The 16,336-nt window shown below is 39.2% G+C and overlaps 1 protein-coding gene across 2 annotated transcripts in view; it reads left to right on the top strand.

Moving 5' to 3' along the window:
* LOC124642234 (cleavage and polyadenylation specificity factor subunit 1) overlaps nucleotides 1–14,191 on the top strand; it is a 42,746-nt gene extending 28,555 nt beyond the window's left edge. Inside the window, exons 14-30 of one of the 2 annotated variants that reach the window (XM_047180568.1) lie at nucleotides 309–428; nucleotides 973–1,110; nucleotides 1,534–1,725; nucleotides 2,177–2,362; nucleotides 2,906–3,059; nucleotides 5,460–5,638; nucleotides 6,073–6,287; nucleotides 6,677–6,823; nucleotides 7,356–7,428; nucleotides 8,510–8,662; nucleotides 9,161–9,355; nucleotides 10,197–10,253; nucleotides 10,350–10,983; nucleotides 11,970–12,077; nucleotides 12,526–12,655; nucleotides 13,296–13,401; nucleotides 13,891–14,191. In XM_047180568.1, the coding sequence (XP_047036524.1) occupies nucleotides 309–428; nucleotides 973–1,110; nucleotides 1,534–1,725; nucleotides 2,177–2,362; nucleotides 2,906–3,059; nucleotides 5,460–5,638; nucleotides 6,073–6,287; nucleotides 6,677–6,823; nucleotides 7,356–7,428; nucleotides 8,510–8,662; nucleotides 9,161–9,355; nucleotides 10,197–10,253; nucleotides 10,350–10,983; nucleotides 11,970–12,077; nucleotides 12,526–12,655; nucleotides 13,296–13,401; nucleotides 13,891–13,971 (2,868 nt within the window). In that variant the 3' untranslated portion in view covers nucleotides 13,972–14,191. Of the gene's footprint in view, nucleotides 1–308; nucleotides 429–972; nucleotides 1,111–1,533; nucleotides 1,726–2,176; nucleotides 2,363–2,905; nucleotides 3,060–5,459; nucleotides 5,639–6,072; nucleotides 6,288–6,676; nucleotides 6,824–7,355; nucleotides 7,429–8,509; nucleotides 8,663–9,160; nucleotides 9,356–10,196; nucleotides 10,312–10,349; nucleotides 10,984–11,969; nucleotides 12,078–12,525; nucleotides 12,656–13,295; nucleotides 13,402–13,890 lie in introns of both variants that reach the window. The other variant, XM_047180570.1, reaches the window with a different exon arrangement.
* Nucleotides 14,192–16,336: the final 2,145 nt, after the last annotated feature.

Genomic DNA, 16,336 nt, shown 5'->3' with positions numbered 1-16,336 from the left:
CTTATAGATTCCCTCAAAATACATATTATAGAGAGTTGCTACCTAATTGCTACCTGCTGCCATTAGTATCTACCAGATGCTACCTTCGTGGTTTTGAAGATAATCAGCATCTAAAAGTGACAGCCCTTCTGATATCATTGTAGCTGTCGCATTTCCCAGTGTGAAGATACTGCGCAAAAGTATTTGTTTTCTTTTTTAAGTTTGGTAAATTACATAAGCTCGAGATTAACATTAACACAATAAAAAACTTCTATTGTAGTAAGATTTTTTATACACACTTGCTAAATAAACCTATTCTCTTCCCGCAGTCGTCGGGTCGTCTGGCCCCGACGCGGCAAACAGTGCCGCATCGGCCGGGAGTGTTACGAGCTACTGTATATCGTGACCTCAGCGGCCTGTTCACGCCGCCTGATGCTCCTAACGCACAAGTAAGTTAAATATACATAGACAAACATATATACATGTTTGTGGCTTCTATATGTTCACACAGTTTAATGAGATATATAGGTTTTTGCAATAGTTTGAGTCTCTTCGTGAAGTCTATTGTTTAAGAAAATAAAATTCTTTAACCTGAAGTTTTTCTTGGATTTGGTTTCAAGTACTACGTGATTTTTACTTCTGGCACGAAGTAAAAATCACGTAGTATTATGTTAAAGTTTTTTTTAGGTCAAAGACCATGGACATTTTTGGAATTTTTTAACAAGTAAATAATGAATGGTGTTAAAATGTGTGCCTATTAAAGTTTTTAACGACAAGAATTGAATTCTACAAATATGGAACTTTCTCTATTGTCCATTTGAAATTTGAATTACATTAAAACAAAATTCACCAGTTTTGAATTTTAACATCAACGAAGGCTAGGCATATTTTTTTCTGTGTGCTTGAAGTAGTGGGAGCTGGTTGTTTAATAAACGTGTCTATTTCTTTAAACCATATATACAAACCATATATATAACTTGCTATCTTCCCCAGGTAAAAGGCGAGTTCACAGGTAAGATGAAAGGCAAGAACGTGAAGGCCGAGGGCTTCAAGCCGGGCGCCGTGTACGAGCTCAATGATGAAGACGAACTGCTGTATGGCGGCGACCAGACACCTGCTTCTATGGCTAGCGTGAGTGTTTCTATTATTATTTATATTTAACTGTAAAACCAAGAAAATTATTTTGTAGGATGTTCAAACCACGCATACGTGCGGTATGTTCACATTTTTTTAAATATGGCAATACATGTTTCTTCTTGCATTTTCAAAAGATCTAATCGTTTGATCAGCGAGGCTAACTTAGTTTTACACGATGCATAGAAAACTAGTTTATTTAATTTGCTCAAGTCCTAAGTAAATTAGCGCCTCTAACAAATATCCAGGACACAAAAGCCGAATTTGGAGAATAAAATATGAGATTGTTTACAACATTTTATTTAACTATGCACTTGTATAAATTTTTCTTTGACATATGAGCACCACAGTCTTATCTACTTGTATTATTTTTTGTTGATATACTTACAGATTTCGTAATCATTTTGTGCGCCCCCACAGATTATGTTAGCAGAACAATCAAAGAACCCCGGCGTGCCTCGGCGCATCTCTCGCTGGTGGAAGAAATACCTCGTTGAAGTGAAAGCCACCTACTGGCTGTTCGTACTCCGAATTAACGGCAACTTGGAGATATACTCCTTACCCGAGATGAGGCTCAGCTTCCTCGTCAGAGATGCCTGCGCTGGGAATACTGTGAGTTAATAGAGTAGTTTCTGGAATATTCCAGGGTAATTTGGTAAGGTTTGAAATGGGTAGGGAGATTGGTAGAGGTCCTCTTGTTTTGGTGGGAAATCATCAAATGACCCCGCCCGGTGTAGGTGCATCGTGAGGTAGTATCAGACTTTTACTGACTACAACTCACCATGTTCCTTCTGGAACCCTTAATGTACCAGGGCCGCGGTAACTTTTTCGAACAATCCCGCAGGCCTGGCATATCTGGTCCTCTGTGGTGGTCTTATTTTTTCCAGATGTATGTTTAACATGGACCCAATATTCCTTGGCAAATGGATCGGTCTTAATGATGAAGGTGGTGTAATTCAAGACCTTTGGCCAAATTCTAGTTTGTTGTCCTTGAACCATTAATTGTTACTGGTTCGTACCATTACTTTTTGTGCCTAATCAAGTTTCTAATCTACCTTTACAGATCCTAGCAGACAGCCTCGAATCAGTTCCCATTCCCAGCGGCGGCATAGAAGACGAGGAACTGAGCAGTGGTGGTCAGAACGTGGACGCGGACAAGTGCCGCGAGCTGCTGGTGGTGGGCGTGGGGCACAAGGGCACCAGGGTCCTCATGCTCATGCGCTGTGAAGACCAGCTTATGATATATCAGGTTTGAAGGAACTTATCAACTCAAATATGAAATCTTTTAGTCAAACTGGGCTGCAAATCAGCGCTTTGTTGAGCGTCAAAATTGACAAAAGACTGCCCCCAAAACACCAATCTTTACCACTTGAACTTTGGGAAATACGAAAACTACTTTGGGAAACGTTGTAGAAAAAAAAGACACGAACAGCCTTATTACAAAAACTTAAATACTTGTCTAAAAAAAATTTTGCTGCAAAACGGACCTTATTTCAACGTCATAATCTGTAATTTTTTTTAAACAAGTGTTCAACAGACGTTTAAAAGTTTTTGTGGTACGACGGTTAGAATTTCAAGATTGACGGAAACAAAAACACTTAAATCATTATCTACTAAACCTATGTCAAGTTAAAACCATTCAACACAAGTCTGACCCATTTAATGTTCATACATCATTCAAAAAGTACATAGTCATAAAAACTTGTATCAGTAAAAAGACCTTGTGTTTTCTATTTTGATTAGAAAGCTGTTCTTCAGCTATAGAAAATAACACTCGTTCATCATCTTGCAGGCGTACAAATACCCTCGCGGCAACTTAAAGCTCCGCTTCAGCCGGTCCCGCGTGTCGTTCCCCTTCGGGTACAATGCTGCGCCTCTGACTGAGCCCACGGACTCCTATGAAACCGCTCTGTTGAAGGAAAATGTACGACAGTGTCGGTATTTTGGTAAGTGTAATATAGTTTTAAGTATGTATCTACACTTCTGGACACATCTATTGGCCCACCTTGTATTTTCAGTTTCGTTTGGTCCTAGCTTAATTTTTACATTAGGTCGAGCAAAAGGTTTTTATGCAGTTTTGAACCTTGCACATTCACAATTTCATTCAATAGTCTTTTTTGAATTTCGAATACAGAATTTAAAGAAACAAGAGACAATTTGGAGCCTGCTTGTTGATATCAAACAATCGATTACTAAGAAAACTTGGTTTTATTGGTTTACTTGAATTTAACTCTTGAAAAAGTGATTGATATCTTTGGTTTTGCAACAAACATTACTTATTCTTCACATTAAGGTGAGGTTCTATCAATAATCTATGGATGCTTCACCTGAAGTCGCCGCCCAAGCTGTGGCACTTATTCAGGCCGGACACAGCCAAAGAAACGTGAGTGCTCAACTTAATTTAAGTCGATCTGCGGTCCGAAATGTTTATCGGAGGTACCTAGAGACTGGCGGCTTTGTTCGTCGCCAAGGAAGGCCACGATCTCGGGTCACAACTGAAAGGCAGGATCGATTCATCGTGACGACCAGCTTGAGAAATCGTCACCTTACCTCCATTGAGATACAAAAACAACTTCGCGACTTCCACGGAGTATGTGTGAGCGCTCGAAATGTTCGGAGAAGGTTAAAAGAATGCGATATGGTACCACACAAGCCAGTTAATGGGCCCAAACTAACGCGAGCCCACCGAACAGCGCGCCTTCATTTCGCACGCAGTCATTTAAATTGGACACAGCAAGATTGGAGCCGTGTACTCTTTTCTGATGAGTCTAAAATTGTGTTACCTGGCAATGATGGAAGGAAGAAGGTCTACCGACGTAAGGGAGAGCGTTTCGCACAAAGCTGCTTTGAAGAGAGGGTTGCTTATGGCGGTGGCTCAAGGACTGTCTGGGGCGGTATATCCGCGAGCGGCAAAACTCAACTTGAGGTTGTTACAGGACCACGGCTGCCAACATTAAATGCTGAAAGGTACATTCGTGAGTGCTTAGGACCTCACGTGGTACCATACGCGGACTATGTGGGCCCAAATTTTCTTTTTATGCATGATAATGCAAGAACCCATGCGGCCGGCATCGTCAGGGAATATCTTCGGGATGTGAATATCACAGTTATGGACTGGTCAGCCAGAAGCCCAGACATGAACCCCATTGAGCACATGTGGGACGAGCTAAAAAGACGTGTTAGGGCTCGTCAGCCAGTTGCCCAGACGATGCAGGAGTCAAAAACTGCCATAGAAGAGGAATGGGAGATGATCCCTCAAAACTTCATAGAGCGGTTGATAAACTCTATGCCTAATCGTATGAGAGCTGTGGTAGATGCCCATGGAAGCAACACACGTTATTAAATTAAACCTTTATTTGATAAAACATGTTTTTTATTCAAAAATCAATTGCCTTTAACGAGGCACATATCCGACTTGTTAGGCGTAGCTCCATGTCGTATGGTATTCTGAATTCAAATTTAAAACAATACGATCGAAAAAGAAGGTAAAATGTATCAGGTTTAAAACTGCATCAACAGTTTTTGTTCAATCTAGCAGTCATATTTCGGTAGGGGCCATCAAAACCTAAACTCTAAGGTGGGCCAATAGATGTGTCCAGAAGTGTATATAAAACAAAGTCGCTTTTTCTGTCCCTATGTCCCTTTGTACGCTTAAATTTTTAAAACCACGCAACCGATTTTCATGCGGTTTTTTTAAATAGATAGAGTGATTAAAGAGAAAGGTTTATATGTATAATAACATACATTAAATAGTAAGGCAATATACCGTTATCCCGTGCGAAGCCGAAGTGCGTCGCTAGTATTGTATAAGTAAGATAAATAATTTATGTATCAATGTAAAAGTGAAAATTCATAAGGCTGTAAAGCATGTATGAATGTCAAAAATAAGTTTGATGCATGGGATGATTCTAGTTGTCTATTCCAAAAGTAGATTCCTATGAAGAAGAAAGGAGACAAGAAACTCCATAGTTACTCTTCAATAAATGTGCTGGCCATGTATCAGCAAAATATTATATTAAAGTGTCATTTTTATTCTTCTCTAGCCAGTGTAAAAGAGTCCTGTTTACAGTTATTATATTTTGGTCTACATTAAATTTTTTATTCACTATTTTTATTCAAATAGTATGCCATTTGTGCAAATAAATATACTGTGAAGGCTTATAATTGAATTTGTACTTAACCAACTCAAAACAAGTAGATTGGCAATTTTATAAAAGTTTTTGGAGTAAGTTTGAAAGTTATAGTGTTTTTTTTTTGTTTTACTAGGATAGTTTTTTTTTATATTAATTGTAAGTTTGTAAATTACTCTCAAAACTATGTGCTTAAATTTATTTCTCCCCACCCAGGTAACGTAGGCGGCTACAACGGCGTATTCATCTGCGGGGCTACCCCGTACTTCTTATTCCTGTCAGCCCGCGGGGAGCTAAGATTGCATCCATTGTGCTCTGAAGAAGCTCCCGTGCCTACATTCGCGCCCTTCAATAATACTAACTGCCCGCAGGGGTTCTTGTATTTTAATTCTAAGGTAAGATTATGTTTAGTGGAAGACTGTCTATGTCCATCACATTCCATTTTGTGGCATTCTATCTTATAAAATCCTATCCTATCTTATTCCCTTAATGGTTCCTTCTCTTCCCATTCCTTACCGTCCCATCCTAACTAATCTCATCACTCGTTCCACTATAATTCATTTCATTAAAAAAATAAAGAAAAACTGATAACGACAAAACAAACATATAAACATAAAATTACGTTGCAGTTGAGTCACCTTGTAAGAAAATGCTTGTACACACCATCCCATTTCATGTTGTCCAGTCCCATCCCATTCCGTTCTATCCCATCCTATCTCATGCCATTCGACCTTCATCCCGTTCCATTCTGTTCCATCCAACCTATATTTATTTTTTATCCCAAATAAACACAAAATAACAGTTATATAAAACTGTTCTATTTTCGCAGTCATCCCTTCGCATCAGCGCCCTACCAACCCACTTATCCTACGACGCGTGGTGGCCGGTCCGCAAGGTGCCTCTCCGCGTGACTCCTCACTTCGTGACCTTCCACCTGGAGTCCAAGACCTACTGCCTCGTGGCCTCCACCCACCAGCCCACCACCTCGTACTACAAGTTCAACGGCGAGGACAAGGAGAAGACCAGCGACAACAAAGGGGATAGGTGAGGATACTTCCATAATATTCTACCTACACAATGAATTCCATAAATGAACACTTCCGCTGTGGGTTAGCAGCGATGAGGGAGTATCAGATTTTTACTGGTATGTGTTCTTTCGTAGGCCTTTTGTGGGCCAAGGCCCGTTGGTGTTGAGGGATTGTTTGAAAGAGTTACCGCGGTCCTGGTACATAAAAAGACCCCCTTGGTCTGAAAATCCTCTGAAAAGACCACCTTTACAATACATACCAATATACATTTGATTGTCTCTACGAAAACATGCTTAAGGAAGGTATTGTCATACATTGTCATTGGTACATTAAAACTCAAAAGAGGATTGTTTTAAAGAGTATATTTTATAATTTATGAGTTCAAAAAGCTATTTTCATTTTCAGGTTCCCCTACCCCCTACAAGACCGTTTCTTCGTGACTCTATTCTCGCCGGTATCGTGGGAGATCATCCCCAACACTCGCATTGAATTAGACGAGTGGGAACATGTTACTTGTCTTAAGAATGTCTGTCTGTCTTATGAGGGGACTAGGTAAGTGTTTATCAGGTAATTAGGAAAAAGCTAGACAGATGATGTATAGTACGCCATGTAACTTTGCAATTATGAAGTTAGTCGTTTGTTGTGTCCCGCGTATGCAGAAGTGTTTTTATCATATTTTTTTGATTTTGTGAAGTTAATAATAACCAACTTCAGATAAACTAAGTTTCTCGACAATGTCTGTATGTACTAATAAATGGATAACAAGGAGTCAAATGGATAACTTCAAAATTGCAAAGTTATGTGGCGCGAAAATATACGTCATCTGCCCTTTCCTCATTGATGTATAATCGAAAAGATATGTACGCCTAAGGCCCGAGTTTTCCTACAGCATAAATGTCTGTTTTTCTTAAAACAGTTGTTTACTTTACTTTGAAAATTGAACATGAAAGTTAATGGTAAACAGCTGTTTCATGAAAACTAACATTCATGTTGTTGGTTTATTTTGGCCTAAGCAATAATATACAGTTTCACTTACTTATTATCATGATAAAAGATTAGTATAGCAACATGGTTTGTATTTCAGGTCAGGACTAAGAGGCTACATAGCGATAGGAACAAACTACAACTACAGTGAAGATATAACTTCGAGAGGGAGGGTGAGTATACAATAGTTATTCTTATTTTTAAATTATAAGCAATACTTTTTTTTATAGATTTGTTCTTGTTTATATTTTGTTAATACTGAACTTTTAAATAGTATTGGTTTTAAGCTAGTACTAGAATCGGCAATGTTTTAAATAGTAAAAATTAGTTTTAATCATTTTTATCCCTAATATCAATCATTTTTAAGGCCGATGTCGTTTTTCGAAAAAAATAACTGTTTACTTTGAATTTTCAAAGTAAAGTTTACAAGAAAACTCTCTTTTGCTCTAAAATATTCTCTTGTATATCGACGGTAAAAAGGCAAAAGGGGTCAAGCGCCACATTTTGCGATTTTAACTTTTTTATTGACCCCAACTCCACTATTTTTTCTCTTTCGAATGGTCGTAATATCGTTTTCCTAGCATGAAAAAAAGTCACTTGCACCAAAGAATTATTTGTACTGAAGTGCCAAATCGATACTTGCCAAAAGTGCTCAAGCGACACCAACTTTACCTTGCTTGGTTGAAGGACCATTTTGTGTATTACGTTTTTGTATCGCCTTGTCATTTGGCATAATTTTAAAAACAATATTAGAAGTAAATATGTCGTTTGTATCCATTTTTCTTTTATTTGTTTAATAACTATAACGTCGCTTACACCAATAGTAAAAATTGTCAACTAAACATAATTGGCGCTTGGCCCCTTTCTTAAATAATTTTATTTTCATTACGTTGCATTTGATCCACTAAGCGCGCGCCAGCGCCTGGAGCTTAGGCCAAAATCTAAATATTCCAACATTAAATATTGGTGCTTGACCCCTCGCGAAAGCGATAAACATGGTTAAAACCTGGGGTCAAGCGACATCTATGTTTGAAACTATTGATCTCAGTCTTATTTTGATGTAAAATTATTAAAGAACATTGTATTTTAGTAAACTTTTCTGAAGATTGTGATGTGATTCAATAAAGCAATAAAGAGATATTATTTTTTAAAACTTTATTTTTACTCTCCTGAACAATTTGATCTGTGGTGCTTGACCCCTTTTGCCTTTTACCCGTCGATATTAATTTTCGTATCTTTTACAAATGTTTTCAGATAATAATCTACGATATCATAGACGTTGTACCGGAACCGGGACAGCCTCTCACAAAGAATCGTTTCAAGGAGTTATACGCTAAGGAACAAAAGGGACCCGTGACTGCACTCACACAAGTTTTGGGATACCTCATCTCTGCTGTCGGGCAGAAGGTATGTTTGTTTGGTTTTTGTTCAAGTTTTCTAAATACTTGTTAATTTACTTTGTTTGATTGTCGAATGTAATAAATAAAGGGTATATAAATGATTGATTGTTTGAATCTAAAAGGCTCCGAAACTACTTGAAAAATTATTTTACTGTTGTGAAACCAGATTAGCCTGAGGAAGCTATTTTTTTACGCGGATGAATATAAAATGTATCCTATAATCAGTCTCCTGGTGTTAAGCTATCGTACAGATTAATTTTCAGTCAGTTGTACCGTTCTTAATTTATAAATAGTGTAGAGTAAATACCTTATTTATTTACTTTTTATATATTTGCACGGAACTAGTCTTTTATTTATTTATTTATTAAAGGGTTTGCCAACAGCGTAGATCAGCAACAACACGTAGAACAGCGTAGAACTTAGTGTACAATTTCTGTTAATACTAGGACTTACACAGTCTTTATTAAAATCTAATTTTAATTCTTATATAATTATCTCCCTACAGATCTACATCTGGCAACTAAAAGACAACGATTTAGTCGGCGTCGCATTCATAGACACACAGATATACGTGCACAAGATGCTATCGGTGAAGAACTTAGTTCTAGTGGCCGATGTATACAAGTCTATCTCCCTGCTACGTTATCAAGCCCAACATAGGACATTGTCCCTTGTGTCTAGGGACCTGAGAAGTGCACAGGTATGTTAATTTCAACTTTATTTAGTGGGTTGTATTATTTGCCTAGCCTTTTCCTTAGTTATCTGTTAAGAACTTAGTTCTAGTGGCCGATGTATACAAGTCTATATCGCTGCTGAGATATCAAGCACAACACAGGACATTGTCCCTTGTGTCTAGGGACCTGAGAAGTGCACAGGTATGTTAATTTCAACTTTATTTAGTGGTTTTTATTATTTGCCTAGCCTTTTCCTTAGTTATCTGTTAAGAACTTAGTGTTAGTCGCCGATGTATGTGTCTATCTCGCTGCTGAGATATCAGGCACAGCACAGGACACTGTCCCTTGTGTCTAGGGACCTGAGAAGTGCACAGGTATGTTTATTTATCTGCCAAGCTTTTTCCTTAGTTACCTATCAGTTAATATCAATTAAGGTTAAGTTTATCTGGCTGTTGAGATATCAGGTACAGCACAGGACAATCAAGGGGTATTAGGTTGCCCGGGTAACTGGGTTGAGGAGGTCAGATAGGCAGTCGCTCCTTGTGGCACACTGGTACTCAGCTGCATCCGGTTAGACTGGAAGCCGACCACAACATAGTTGGGAAAAGGCTCGGGATATGATGATGATGGCTTAGGTAACTCGCGCGAACAATCCGGCAGCCCCGAAAGGAACTAACTGAAAGTTTATCAGTAACCGATAAAACTGCGCTGTGACTCTGTCTCGTTTCGGGGCCAGCATTATGCTGAACGAGAGGCGTATTGCGCGTTTTAAGACGCATATTTTCCCTTTTTTTCTGTTCATATTGTCCATGTGTATAAGCGTCTGATATGCGCAATAAAACTTATTTATTTCTTCTATGTTCGCAGATCTACGAGATGGAGTTCATGGTGGACGGCAGCGGGCTGGGCTTCGTGGTGAGCGAGGCGGACGGCAACCTCGCGCTCTTCATGTACCAGCCGCAGGCACGGGAGAGCTACGGAGGTACACTAGCTAGCTATATAGACTTCGTGCTGAGCGAGGCGGACGGCAACCTCGCGCTCTTCATGTACCAGCCGCAGGCACGGGAGAGCTACGGAGGTACACTAGCTAGCTATATAGACTTCGTGCTGAGCGAGGCGGACGGCAACCTCGCGCTCTTCATGTACCAGCCGCAGGCACGGGAGAGCTACGGAGGTACACTAGCTAGCTATATAGACTTCGTGCTGAGCGAGGCGGACGGCAACCTCGCGCTCTTCATGTACCAGCCGCAGGCACGGGAGAGCTACGGAGGTACACTAGCTAGCTATATAGACTTCGTGCTGAGCGAGGCGGACGGCAACCTCGCGCTCTTCATGTACCAGCCGCAGGCACGGGAGAGCTACGGAGGTACACTAGCTAGCTATATAGACTTCGTGCTGAGCGAGGCGGACGGCAACCTCGCGCTCTTCATGTACCAGCCGCAGGCACGGGAGAGCTACGGAGGTACACTAGCTAGCTATATAGACTTCGTGCTGAGCGAGGCGGACGGCAACCTCGCGCTCTTCATGTACCAGCCGCAGGCACGGGAGAGCTACGGAGGTACACTAGCTAGCTATATAGACTTCGTGCTGAGCGAGGCGGACGGCAACCTCGCGCTCTTCATGTACCAGCCGCAGGCACGGGAGAGCTACGGAGGTACACTAGCTAGCTATATAGACTTCGTGCTGAGCGAGGCGGACGGCAACCTCGCGCTCTTCATGTACCAGCCGCAGGCACGGGAGAGCTACGGAGGTACACACTTTATTTGAGTAGGTATTTAGATAGAAGTAAAATATTTTGATAGAATTTTTACAAAAGTGATAAACTTTGAAATTTTCAACAAATACTGTGTCAATTTATAATTCAATGAAGTAACTGTTATTATTATATTTGCTGTGCTTTAAAACAAAAAACGACATATCAAGATTGTTAATCTTTATTTAAGTGCATCAAACGGAGTGTAGGTAGTTACTTTGTACAGTCACAGACATTAGTGGCCTGGCTGACATTGATGCCTGTAGCACACCTCCGCTGCGAAACCCAAAGGGCGAAACCGCCATAGTTTCGCCGTGAGTTGTGAGTTGTTGGGCGGCGAAACAATAGCGAAATTCCCTGCTCTAACGTACAAAACTGACTATGACGTTGTCTCTTTCTGACATGATTTCGCTCATTTGCTTAGGCGCCGTCTACATCTCCGCCCTGGCGGACAACTGGCGGACAACGAGCGGAGATGTAGACGGCGCCTAAGCAAATGAGCGAAATCATGTTAGAAAGAGACAACGTCATAGTCAGTTTTGTACGTTAGAGCAGGGAATTTCGCTATTGTTTCGCCGCCCAACAACTCACAACTCACGGCGAAACTATGGCGGTTTCGCCCTTTGGGTTTCGCAGCGGAGGTGTGCTACAGGCATGACTGAACAATACGGCTAAAATAGGAACAGTAACAAGTTGCTCGTGCATTAATGCCAACGGACTGTACTTTTATGACTAGATTTTCTAGCGCAACTAACGCTTAAGAATGTGTTCCAACATTGCTGTAAAATCGATTATTTAACAGCTTTTTATGCTGTATGGACTACCTGTTATGACTATGTGTTAAATTAAAAATACATTTATATGTAACCAATGTAATTTATTCTCAGGTCAACGTCTTATTCGTAAGAGCGACTACCACTTGGGACAGCAAGTGAACGCGATGTTCCGCATCGCGGCCACGCACACCTCCGCGCAGCGACATGTCACTATGTTCAGTGAGTTATTAGAGAACTATATTTATTTATTCCGGCCAACCAAGACCCATACAAATACTGCAGAAAAATATTAAGTATCTCTCTATTTGTACCATTATGATACTTCTGTCTCCCACTGTTGTATCACTTATCACAGCAATTGTTGCGCTATTGTACCACTGATCACCTCCTTTGTACCACTTACTAATATTAATGTACTGTTCGCCACCTCCAGTGTACCACTTACAATACTATACCACTTACCAATACAGTTGTACCAATTACAGTCACTAATTTATGCCTTCCTTACACACGTTATCATTCCACTTATCACGTCCTTTGTACCACTGGTCACCATTGCTGTACCATTTGCCACCACAATTGTACCACATATAAACACTAATGTACCACTTATGACCACTAGTGTACTACTTGTTAAAATATTAATTTTACCAATATTTACTTACAGCAACCCTGGACGGAGGAGTAGGCTACGTGCTGCCCATCACGGAGAAGATGTACCGGCGTCTGCTCATGCTGCAAAACGTTATGAACAACTACTGCTGCCATATAGCGGGACTCAATCCTAGGGCTTACAGGTTAGTATAGTACTTTAAAACCCATTTGCACCATTTAACTATAATAATGACCAAATCAAAACTAACCGTATTCTTGCCTCCCATTGGTCAAGTCGGCTCACTATAAATATTTTTTATTAGCGGTTTACCCGCGTCCCGGGGGAACTACTGTCCCTACCGGGATAAAATATAGCCTATGTTACTTGAGGAGAGTGTTGTTTCCAACAGTGAAGAAATTTTTCAAATAGTTTTAGTAGACTTTGAGTCTTTAGGGTCCGAACAAAAATATTGTTTCCTCTTTGTTTATTATTTATTTATTTATTATGAACCTTCATCTTCAATCACTCTATTTCTTTAAAAAAGACTGCATCAAAATCTGTTGCGTAGTTTTAAAGATTTAAGCATATAAATAGATATGGGGACAGAGAAGCGACTTTGTTTTATACTATATAGTAAAGATTTTAGGTATTGTACAGTAGTAGATACATTGATTTTAGCCACATTATTTGTTAATTTGTATTTGTTGAGTTATAAAATAAAAATTATGTGAAGATTGTTTATTTCCAGTTATAAGTTCTTACTCAAATGGAGTATAACATTTCATTATACCTAAAACAACTCAACTAAAACCACTGATGTATCGTTTTCTTCCCTTCTCCAGGACATACAAGTCCCGTCGCTCTTTGTCAGGCGGCGCGATGCGCGGCATACTGGACGGCGACCTCGTCACGCTCTACACCACCATGCCCAATGCGGAGAAGGCTGATGTAATTATTATTATTTACTTATATATAGCGAATAATCCACATTCCCAAGGGCCTGACCAAAGCGGAGCGGAACAGAAACGACCAATAGAATTTTGTTATTCATAAACGTCTTGTCATCTTCCTTTCGTTTTTCCTTTCCATCTATACATTTAAGGAGTCTTGACTCCATCGAAGTGGTTTCTAGACTCGAACCTAGAAATATAATTATTTTTTTTTTCGAGTTGTCTTTTTTTTACTTTTGATATAGGTATTGATGTAAATACAATGTGTACATTTGTTTATATTCAAAATAAAAGAGTAAATAGTTTTTTATTTAGTAGTAATTCGAATTTTTCGCAATGCAAGTACAAGCATTGAAAAAGATTTTAAGATTAAAAATACTTTAGTACCGCTTCCTAAGATTTTCCCTCAATTCGTAATAACACAAATCTAAAAAAAAAGTGTAAATTATTAAAATTATAAGTATTAATATTTTATACATTGTTTCAGATCGCCAAAAAGATCGGCACGAAAGTAGAAGAGATAATGTCTGATTTGTACGAGATAGACAGACTGACTGCCCACTTCTAGAGTTACTTAGCATAAGTTAGCTTACGTGTAAATACATACCGTCGTACCGCAAAAACTTTTAAACGCCTGTTGAACACTTGTCTAAAAATGACAGATTGTGACGTTGAAATAAGGTGCGCTATACAGCCACACTTTTTTTTTTTGACAAGTGTTCAACAAATGTTTAAGTTTTTGTAGCACGGCTGATAAGGTTTAACAATAAAAGTATTCGAGTTTTGTATAAAGTGTTTTATTTTGGTTACCCATAGAACCTGATCAATTATTCATGCCCATATTAGCGTATACTAGTGGCTTCACTCACAACCCGTGGGAGTACTTTACGCACCCAGTTAAATGTACCTTTTAGTTTTTTTTTTTTATGAATGGACTATCTAACACTAAAATATTTTTTCTAATCGGACCAGTACTTCCTGAGATTAGCACTTTCCAGCAAACAAACATCAGCAAGTACCTATTTTACTGATAGTAAGTTGCCACTTAACTATAACGATAACGGAATCATTTTCAAGACCAAAAGACCCAGTTGCAATTTTACTAATTACGGATTTGAAATTGAGTGAGAATAAAACAACCATAATCAAGGTGCCATGTCGTCTGTCTGTCACAGTTGCTTGAATGCACTAATTGACTAGAACGGTACAGTCTACCGCAAAATAAAAAACTATTTCTTTGTAAAGATTGGATTGGATTGAGAGCTTAAAAATGTTAATATTTGGGATAACAAAATTAGTCTTAACCACAGTAAAATTGATTCTGTCTGTTTGTTACGCTTTCACGATGAACATATTTTGATAAAACTTGGTTTTAATAGGGTACCTACGCAGTCCAGTCTAACCAAGGGGTATCGGGTTGCCAGGGTAACTGGGTTGAGGAGATCAGATGGGCAGTCGCTCCTTGTAAAACACTGGTAGGTACTCAGCTGAATCCGGTTAGACAGGAAGCCGACCCCAACATAGTTGGGAAAAAGCTCGGGTGATGATGATAATAGGGTACCTGGTATCGTTCTTTAAATTGAAACAGAGAGACCATGGGATGGAAGTAGCTAGTGTTATAACTTAACTGATTCAAAATATCCTTAAACTTAAACTATTTATGCATATCTTATGATTCATTACAAAAAAATACATTCCCAATTACAAAAACCGCACGACAAACTAGTTTGAAACCAAATAAAAGCAAGCTAAACTCCGAACACATTACATAAGGTAAGCTATTTGTCTTGACACGGAAATGAAGCCGCGACAAGCGGACTCATTGTCTTAACTGCGACGGTTCGAACAAAGGACATATTAACTGGGCTTGTAGTAGTTAGGGTTGCCACTTTACAACTTAACAACTGTTAATGTTAAAAACAGAGGCACTTTTTATGTTCGGTAATAGGTACTTACTTTAAGACAAAATTATCTAGGGTGCATCTACACGGTGCAAGTAACTTGCGCATGTTGAGGCACATGCGCAGTTTACATAGGTACATTTTAAACACGTGCGAGTCCAGCGACTCGCGCATGTACCGAAGCAAAATACCCACCCACGTGCTCTTGTCACTTGCGCATGTTAACTTGCTCCAGCTACATGCACCGTGTAGACGCATCCTTATAAAAAATACCTACTTACTGCTTTCATTACAGCTGGTTCACAGGGCTACAGTATATACGACTTAGTTAATTAGCTTGAGAGTTACTTCCCGCATGCGGATAAAAGAAACTCTGATGTATTCTAGGTAGCTAGGGACCTACGCCAAAACGACTGAATGGATTTTGATAACCTACATCAGAGTAGCACCAAGGTTACTTTTCAAGCAGGCGAACCCGTTGGCTGAAGCTAGTAATCTAGTAGAGAGTATTTAATTCATCTTAGATATTTAATCTCTTTCATATATTAGGAACTGAACTTAATTATAGGTACCTACTGTGTCATCAAAATCAGTAGGTTTGAGTGAAAGAGTAGGTAACTTACCCACATCCAAGTTTTCAGGTTTTTAATTCATAAAAAGTTGGTAACCCTATGTAGTAGGTACCCACGGTCCACCTTACCTAGTATGAAGTTGTTACAGTTTTGATGATTCAAATAATACTTTCGTTTGTATTATTGTGATGGATTTTTAATCGAAAATGCTGTTATAAAGTTCCAGTTGAAAGCTCCTGCACGTGTTCGTTTCTGAATACAAACACAATACTTAGGTATTTGCCAATAAAAAACGAAGTGTAATTTCAGATAAGTAATTATGATTTGCTGAAACTATGAAGTAATTGGCATAGGTTGTGTAGAACTAGAATTTAACGCCTTTGAATTGGTTAAAAACACTGGCGTAGAAAATAGCCCTAAATTAATACCAACATACCTTCGATCATCCATCCATCGACCA

This window comes from Helicoverpa zea, chromosome 24 (genome assembly GCF_022581195.2).
Source record: "Helicoverpa zea isolate HzStark_Cry1AcR chromosome 24, ilHelZeax1.1, whole genome shotgun sequence".
NCBI classification, from domain to species: Eukaryota; Metazoa; Arthropoda; class Insecta; order Lepidoptera; family Noctuidae; genus Helicoverpa; species Helicoverpa zea.
This window is presented reverse-complemented; position numbering and strand designations above follow the sequence as displayed.